Source organism: Hevea brasiliensis, unplaced genomic scaffold, assembly GCF_030052815.1.
Source record: "Hevea brasiliensis isolate MT/VB/25A 57/8 unplaced genomic scaffold, ASM3005281v1 Scaf484, whole genome shotgun sequence".
Classification (NCBI taxonomy): domain Eukaryota; kingdom Viridiplantae; phylum Streptophyta; class Magnoliopsida; order Malpighiales; family Euphorbiaceae; genus Hevea; species Hevea brasiliensis.
The window spans coordinates 8,822-18,626 of NW_026615011.1; the positions used below are offsets into that span (position 1 = coordinate 8,822).

At 27.9% G+C, this 9,805-nt stretch overlaps 1 protein-coding gene and 1 long non-coding RNA gene across 2 annotated transcripts; both read right to left on the reverse strand.

Moving 5' to 3' along the window:
- Window positions 1-1,024: 1,024 nt before the first annotated feature.
- LOC131177450 (uncharacterized) lies at window positions 1,025-4,468 on the reverse strand. Its single transcript, XR_009146924.1, has 2 exons — window positions 4,237-4,468; window positions 1,025-1,189 (listed from the first exon to the last, which is right to left on the reverse strand). It is a non-coding gene; the product is annotated as an uncharacterized LOC131177450 (long non-coding RNA).
- Window positions 4,469-8,058: 3,590 nt separating this feature from the next.
- LOC131177449 (profilin-1-like) lies at window positions 8,059-9,137 on the reverse strand. The gene is made up of 2 exons (XM_058142402.1): window positions 8,792-9,137; window positions 8,059-8,235 (listed from the first exon to the last, which is right to left on the reverse strand). Exons 1-2 carry the CDS (start codon window positions 8,912-8,914, stop codon window positions 8,131-8,133), a joined length of 228 nt encoding a protein of 75 aa, XP_057998385.1. The 5' UTR covers window positions 8,915-9,137; the 3' UTR covers window positions 8,059-8,130.
- Between the last annotated feature and the right edge of the window lie 668 nt (window positions 9,138-9,805).

A 9,805-nucleotide genomic window follows, 5' to 3' on the forward strand; every position in this document is an offset into this window, starting at 1 on the left:
GGTGACTTTGGAAAGTGATACGGTGAGGTATGTATATTAAATCATTTCTATTATTTGAATCTTTGTTTACGTATATTTTGAGTTAGTTCACAATTAATACTTTGAATTAGTTCACAATTAATACGCTCATGGAATTAGTATGTAAATTCTAGCTGATATTTATGTGATGAATTATTCATCTTTTCAGAGTTATATTATTCCTTGCGAAGTGAGAAAACTCACACCACCCCCATTGCATAACATGAAAGAATTGAAACTTTCAATGACTACTAATCGCCATCGTCCAATTGCGGAACTTGTGGATGCTATGCTTTGGATTTCTCCAGATCTAGAAAGTCTACACATAATTAATTTCAACGTGCAGTCTTCTTTTAAGGTATGTTATTATTTAATTTTATGTATAGTAATTCCATTTAAGAATGCTGAATTGTAACAACTAAATTGTAGCTTTGCAGTTAAGATAGTTATCACCATTACAAATTATTTAATTTTCTTTTTTGTTAAAATAAATGCATATGAAGTTTAAATCAAGAAAACAAAATGGGAAAATGAAGTTCTAGAATTTTGTAGCTTAGTTTAACGATATTATTTTTCTTACAGTTCTCATATCAGAAGCAAATTTATGAAGAAGAGTGTATTTGTTACAAGTCTACTCCTATATCCTGCTGGAAAAATTGCATAAAGCAAGTAAAAATAAAACAAAATTTTCCTGCTGTCACAAGGCGTGAAGATGAATGCTTCATGCAAGTTCGTGAACGTGAAGAAAGGAATTTTGCTTTTAGCAAAGACATCTAGGAAAATATTAGTGATTTCTGTTAATTATGTAACTACCTGATAATCTGCAAGCCGCAACGGATTTTTTTTTTCTTATTTGAGTAATGAGTTTATTATAATTTTTTTTAATAAAGTCTGTTACAATTAGAATTGTGCAATTTTCGGTTTAAATTGAAAAATCGAACTAAACCAAACCAATTCGGTTTGAAGATAAATTGCCTATCTTCGTTAGCTTTTTTTTTTTTCCAACTTTTTGAAGCTCAATATAATCTGCTTCTGCATGCATTGCAATTTAAATTAACTGTACTGAGAATTCACAGTAGATTTACAATTTCTAGTACTAAGAATTCTCTTGGTATTAAAACTCCAATTTTATCAAGACATCTCCATGCAGTATTTTTAACCATCTTGAAACCTAAAACAAGAGAACAATGCAACTAACATATTACGAATAGAGTAAAAAAGTTTTTATACTAAAAACAACTGCACTCCTTAAGGTTTAGAAAAACTCAAATCAATTCATATCACAAATAACCTTCATGAAATTAGTATTCAACATTGAAGAATTAATAAAAACAAGCCAGATTAAAGCCAAAAGACAAGCAAAACTTCAAATTCAAACCAACAAAATTCTCACAAATCAATATCAGTTACCCCAATAGCTATGGATTCAATAACAGGAAATAATATCACATATGGAAATCAAGAATAACCCATAAGCACCCAATTCTTACTTAAGCTGTGAGAATTGCAGCTCAAATTTCTATATCTCCACTCATGCAATCGGCTTCCACCTTCATATCCGGCCTCACTAGAGATAATTTGTAATTTGATGCAACAACGATGGAACTCGAAAAAATTTACCTACTTTTGGACCGCACTTAAAGACTACCGACATACCTCCATTACTAAATGAAAGATAAGGCCCAGGTAGCTCTCAACATTCATTACTTGGTGATATCGCAAGATTTGTTAGCTAAAATCTCTGGTATCTTGGTGCCAGAATTTTTACTCCAGTATCACCAAGACTTGGATTTCAGTCTGCTCTTCTTCTATTTTCTAACCATAAGGTCAGTATTCTCGAGAATACTGACCTTATGGTTCATTAGAGTGACCCCAGAAGGGGAACCTATTAAGGATATTTACATTCATTTCATGGTTGTAGTTGTTTTAGATTTGGCATCATTGGGTGAGAATATGGATTGGAATATCTTTGGGGTCCTTTTCTTTTGGTCTTGTTAATCCCAGCAAGGTCTCCATTAGCAACAACCTTAACATCTAAGCTTGATACTGTTGTCTATGGCTTGCTCATTCCCCTGCTGTCTAGTTTCTGTGCCTCCAAATTTAATCTATGGGTATTAGTAGACCATTTTGAAGATGCTCTCAATTTTCAAATGGCCTTAATAGGGTACATAATAAAGTTGGCAGCAACTTATCTCATGGTACTCTCTATCAACATGCCTTTCAGAGAAGCTGCTGCTCTTACTCTAAAATTTTGAATGTTAAAGGCACAAAGGAGATGGGAACATTTTTGAGCTACACTATTCTTGAGGTACTTATATGCATCAAACTAATCAATCTCACCATTCTATTTTATGCTGAGAAATAACAAGTAGTAATGTGTTACGTATCAGAGGAGGAAGTACAGAAAGAAATAGTGAGTAGTTAGAAACGTTGGGAGTTCGTTTAAAGAGTTAGCTTGGAAGTATGTTTGGCGGGAATTAAGAGAGAGGTAGTTACTAAAGTTGCTGAGCAGTAAAGTTGTTGAGCTGTTTAACTACTCTTAGCAATAGGTTGTTACTGAGCTGCTATATAAAGCTCAATAGCTATTCTTGTATTTCATTCTGGAACAATAATCAAGAAATACAACTCTTTATTCTTCTCTTCTTTCTATCTCTCCTTCTAATCTTCTTCTCTTTCTTTCTAAATCTTCTATAATTCTTTGTTAGAGACTCTTACCCTAACATAATGTTAGTCGCGGGCAATGCAATTTCTGCTAGAACTTCTCATTGCAAAATTATTGAATGCCTCTGGTTCATTGCCTGTACCTATACTGATATTCATGTTGGACTCAAAGATTAATTCCTAGTGTACTTAGTGTTATGTGTATGTATATAAACAAGTGAACTCACTCTTTCTTATTTGTCTCCTTTTCTCCTTGCAGTTAAAGGATCTGGACAGTACTAGTGGGATTTTTTTGATATTTCTATTGACAACATATGCACCACCTAATCAAGTTGCTCTATGATCCTAATAAGCATTACATAGGCTATAAGAAAAAATGCATACAGTATGCTCAATGTAATGAGAGGCTCGAGATCCTAGTCTGTGCACATAAACAAGAGGATGCCATGGCAGCAATCAAGTTGCTTGAACTTTCGAATCCTACAAAGCACAGTCCCCATTTCATTTTTGTACTTTGCTTGCAAGAACTTGTTGGCAGTTACACTCCTTTAATCAACCACTAACTTGGCCAAAAAAGCAGTGATTCTGAAGCATCCTGATCACAACCAATCATTGATGTTTTCAAGTATTTGTAAGTTCTCCCTAAATTCTACTAAAAATTTGACAACTTGTCCCATCTTAAAATAAATAAATAAATAAATAAAGCAATTTATATACATAGCACATGGTAAATTAAGAGATTGCATGTATTGTGTCTCCTTGTTGTTTTTCTCAATCAGGTATGTCTAAAATCATCTTCCAATTGAAGGGAATATCATACCCTCTGAGAGCAAGCAATAAACTCAAACAGTTTACCAGCTAAAATAGCTTCCAAATTGACTAAAATCATAACAATAGATGACAAACTTTTCGCAGAGCCAGAGCTATGATTGTAACCTCATATCTATAATAAAATTAGGATTGTTTAAACTGTCTATCCACCAAAATCGCATGAAATTCTTCTTTGACAATTCCAATTCCATGAGTATCACTTGAATCAACAACATAAATTACAGCTTGAGTATTTGGAAAACAATATGGTCATAAATAAACAAGCAAATACAGAGCAAGCAATTAAGGGGATGACCACACAATAAAAGCAGCCAACATGAGAACCCTAGAAGAAATAGAGTTTGTGGAGCAGAAGCACTTTGTGGAATTAGACAGTCTGGAAGATTCACAAATATGGTTTTAGAAGCAGATTTGACAAGAAAATGGAGTTTTACAAATAGGTTGTCCAAATTTCACTAAAATTTAAAGAATTACCATTTGCACCACAAAAGCATAAACAACCACCAAACCATTAATTCCGACAAAAGGCAAGTAAAATACTTAATTCTATGAAATTTTAAAGCATTAATCAAAGTCAAAACTTGAAATTTTTCGGTTCAGAGTCCAAATTCCCAACATATATTCATTTTTAGGACCAAATTTTGCATAAAAAATTATTAAAACAATAATACATTTACCCTCCTAACTATCTAAATTGAGGAATTGAGAATGTGTGGGATGGCTCACCACTGTTCACGCGCATACCAGATTATTGTTTTTAGATCTCCTTCCCTATCGACTTTTGGCGGAAATATGTGCTGACGAAGAAGGGCGGTGTGACAAGGTGTTGTCGGTTTCGGAGACCCGTGGTTAGAGGAGACAGCACTGGCATCTCTCAATTCCTCACTCAAATCGCGATTATAGGGTGGGGAAATCAACAATCCATTAGGATTTTGAGAAAAGAAGAATATGGCAAGCGGCGACGGCCGGATAGAGTGAGAAGTTTTAGTCCAGAAAGGCACTCTGTTCTAGGGAGAGCACAGAATTTTAGTTATTTTGGTTTCTTATTTTTGGATTGAAAAAAAAATCGAATCAAATTATTTTAATAATTTTTAAATTAATTTATTTTTATAAAAAATTTATAAATTATATTTATATATAAATTATTTAATTTTATTAATTAATAATTATTAAGTTCAAATTAAAATTAAAATTAGATTAAATAATTTAAAAATTAATTTTAAATTAAAAAATTCTACCAAACTTAAAAATTAATAAGTTCAAATCAAATCAAACTGAAATAGAGCGATTTAATTTAATTTATTTTTTATTTATTTTTATTTGATTTAATTTTTAAAATATGATAATTTTTAATAATACAATTTTAATGATTTAATTCTGTTTGATTTAAGTAAACCGAATGCTCGGACCTACTTTATTTTTTTGTTTTTATAGTTCTAATTATTTATTTATTTATATATTTTATTATTTTGTGGAATGCTCTGTACTAATTTTCTTTTATAACTTCACTGAATTTATATAAATTGAGTATTAATGCTGCAATTCTTAAGAATAATTTTAAATTTAATAAGTTAAAAATAAAAGATTCAAATCATTTGTGATATATATTAAACACTAAATAAAATTAATATTTATAAAGAATCATGTGAAAAGGAAAAACCAACAATACATACTTAAATCCATAGTAAATAATTTATTATATTCCTACCAGCTAATATATATATCTCATTACATATTATTTATCTTGTATGGTGATGCAGCTCCTAATTACGAACCACTTCATATTTGGATTCCAAGTTGGAAATTTTCATGTTGCTCCCTATTTGGAAAACCCTACGACGAAAGTTAAATTCGTAATCTTCGCCTTCAGCCAATTTTTAGAAAAACACAAAAAAAAAATTAATATCAAAAAAGTAAAAATATAAAAATATAAATTTTTTTATTTAATAAATAACATGAACACTTACAGATATAGCTATCCAGATTCCACTAAAAGTGAAATATTGGGATTCAAATCCTTTGCAATTAAAATGCATAAGTGTAGTGTAATTTTCATTATTAATTTCAATCGGCCGACTATGTCCAGTAACAACAGATATTGATCTTTGATTTTTGCAATCTTTGCACTAAATAATATATTGTAATTAGTCAAAATAACATATCAATTAAAACTTGGTAATGTATTTTAAACTCAAATATCATATTGTTTTAAACTGCACTCAAATTTAAAAGATATTGCTATAATTTCAATGAATTTATTTTAATAATTTTATATCAACTTAAACATATTTAACAATTTAGAAAAAAAAAAAAAAAAAAAAAATATATATATATATATATATATATATATATATATATTACGTTGTAATTGATTTTTTGTGGGGTGGAATAGATACAAACTTCTTTTGACTCATTGCACAAAGGAGTACATTTTAACTGTAATACAAAATATATTAAAAATATTATTAATGAAATTAAATAAAAATAAATAAAATATTTACATAAATAAAATTCATTTCTTGACCTTGAAAAAATATGGTAAACCATTATTAGGACCTCCAGCAGGTTGTAAATTCTTAAGATTATCGAGTTTAGCTTTAATTTTAAGAGCAAATATTACCATGATTAATGATTAATAGTATTATTGAAAAAGTGGTTAACGATTTTGTATATTCAAATAAACAAATCTCTTGTTTTTATAAGCAATTAACATAAAAAATGAAAATTTCATTCAAGCTTAAAAAGCATGAAGCTATTGGTAAAAGTATGACTAAATTCACCTAAAATGCATTATTATGCATTAAGTTAATATGCTTTAGGAGTACACAAGTAAATTTCTGTTCGCAGGCATTGATATATATTTGAAAGCAATGTAGAATTCATTTTAAAAGGAGGTGGACCCAAAAAAAGAATCAAGAAGTGACTGGTTAACAGAGTTCTTGAGTCTTTTACCATATCCCTTGAAATTTAGAGTTGACTAATAAATAAATAAAGCATAGATTTTATAAAATTTAATTTGATGACCGAAATTATTAATTTTAATTTTCTTTTATTTCATAAAAATCTTTATTAAAAGGATATTACATAATTATTTTAAATAAAAAATATTTTTTAAATTTTAACAAATATTAAAATAAAGTAACAAGTAAAAAAATATGTATGTTTATAAATACAATTATTGGATTATGCAGTATTATATAAATACAATATAAAAAATAAAAGAAATATATTTGAAAATTATACATAATGGTTTCTCATACATAGAAGTTAGAGACTATAAAATTCAAGATGTTAGAATTTATATAATACGATTTTCGTGAGTGTCAGAATTTAATAATATTTTCTTGAATCACTCATTAAAAACAATAAATTTATATCTCTCTCTGTATATATACTTCTTTTGAATTTTATAGAAATTAAGTTTGTATGTATATGCTATAGAATTTTTTTTTAAATCTATAAAATTATAATTTTTAAATTAATTTTTAGTGGATAACATAAATTAATCTTTCTTCTATATTATAAAATTAATTGATAAAGTAATCGCTATTCTTAAATAAAAGAATTTTACTAAATATTAAATTTGCGATTAATTCTAAATTATTATAAATAGAAAAAATTACGTACTAAAACTAATAATGAGTTTTTTAAATTACATAAATATTTATATTAAAATTTATATTCAATTAAAATTATATTTGTTAATAGGATTGAAATTTTAATTAAGCTTGCTTGTACTAGATTTTTTATTTATTTATTTTTAACTTTTATTTTTGATAAAAAAATTGATTTTTAATTTATAAGAAGCTATAACATAAACTTATTTATAAGATGTACTTGTATATTTTTAAATTATGATTTAATTAGTCATTAATAAGTGAGTGATTGAATCATAACACAAATAAGAAAGGCATTAATTATTCGGCTATAAAAGAAATGGAGAAATTAATAGAGGCTTAAGGAAAGCACAACTCCATATTAAAAAGAAATAAATAATATTATTATATTTATTTGATTTGTTTTAATTTGGTTTATTTTTTGTGTCATTTAACCTTTTGTTTTAATATATATATATACTTCTTTTGAATTTTATAAAAACTACGTTTGCATGTATATGCCATAGAATTTTTTTTTAAATCTTTAAAATTATATTTTTTTAAATTAATTTTTAGTGGATAACATAAATTAATCTTTTTTCTATATTATAAAATTAATTGATAAAGTAATTGTTATTCTTCAATGCCATTTACATAAAACAATTTTACTAAATATATGCCTGATTGTTTTCATACTTCTTTTTTGTTTTCATACTTCTTTTTGGTAACAGATTGTTTTCTTACTATTTAGTTCTTTTATTTATTTGTTTTTAAATTATTTTTAATTCATGAATTGTTTAGTCCGTGCCTTTATTTTTAAACTAAATTCTTTCTAACTCAACTATTCAATTTTTATAATTTGGATAATACAACTATTTAATCCTCATAATTTTGAATCTATCAATTATTTAATCTTTATAATTTCATAATACAACAATAAATAATTCTGTACATATGAAGTGATCTCCATGAAGTTTGTCTCTGGATGAACTATGAAGGATGGAAGAAGCCAACATAGACTACATTATAGAGGAACTACAGTGGCAGCAAGCATATCTTCTGGTCTATGCCCATGCCTTAAGAGGGTTTTCTTTGATAATTTTTCGTTCTCAGCCATCCAGCTGAGTTCCTAAAACAGAAGAGTCACCAAGTGCAAAAATCCAATAAAAGATGCATACACAAGATCTAATTGTTATTCAACCTAACCCAAGTATCAATCATAACCATCAACCAATTCAACTAGATCCGCTTACAATCATAAAACGAACCATATGAGACCGCCCAATTCCTAATTAGCCCACATGGGTATGATAATCATTCAATAATCCTCAAAAAAAAGTAAATCAAGTTACCACAAAATCATCAAATCAGATCATAGAGGCACCAACTTCAAGCCCCCAAAAAAATTAAAGAAAGAAACCAATTCAATTGGGAAAACAGATAAGAATGACCAATTTCCTTCCAGTATATCCCATCAGATAATTAATAAAGACGGAGAAGAAGAATAATCAGACGAAAAACTAATAAATTTTTTTTAAAGGAAAGAAAAAAAGGAAACCAAGAAAAAAGTAGGTCAGATCACATCTAAGCACCAAATCTAACCCAAGAATCAATTTCCATGGATCCAAAGTAACACATGGGTTATTTTTAGACAAGAACGAAGAACGAGTGAGGTATAGAAATACCTGAGGAAAGTTGGAGCTCTGGGCCCAAACGCTGCCGTCTTGGCCGATGATGGCGGCAGCAGAGAGATGATTGCCTTCGATTTCGCACATAAGATGCTCATCCACAAATGTTTGCCACGACATCTTCTTCTGCTTCTTCTTCAAATTCAGAGATTTGATGAAGCTTTTTTAGTTTCTGCGCTGTGCAATGTGAGTATGGATTGTGCTCAGCTGAGAGAACGAGAGGTGCGTTCTTATCTGCGAAGCCAGCAGACTGATATTGCGTTAAAACGACGAGACGTGGTCGACAAACGGTGTTTTCTTTAGGGTGCGTTTTGTGTGGACGTAACGGAATGGGCGTGAAATTTTATAGTATTAATATTAAAGTAATATTTAAGCAACAATGAAGTTTAACCCACTGATATTAAAATTATTTTCGATAATTTAAAATTTAAAACTTTAGTTTTAATTAAAATTAATTATATAAAAAATAATATTTAAGTGAATAAAGAATTATGATTGAAATTTAAAAAATAATAATTTAAATATATTTAATATAAAATTAAAGTAATAGAGTTACAATTATATAATAATTAAATTAAATTATATAAAAATAAATATTCTATTAAAATTATTATTATTTTAATAGTAATTTTTTTATCACTAATTTTTGTATGTGTATAATTAAATAAAAAAATTCAAAAAAAAATGAATAAATAATTTTTTTTTTGTCGAGAGATATAGATACACACTTAAAATCATTACAATTTTAACAAAGTCATTATTTTCATATAAACGACACATACGTTATTCATAATCAATGTTAACTTTTGAAAGATCAATTTCTAGACATGTGAGACTCATTTACGAATCTTAATTAATGTCATATCATAACACTCAATTTAATCAATGATTTAAAATCATCTCCAAGCCTATTTTATTTATAATATTAAGAGTTTGAATTATAGAGTCATTATTATTAATAAATTTTATTGAATATCACTCCCCCTCCCAGTCTGAATGTGAAAATATTAT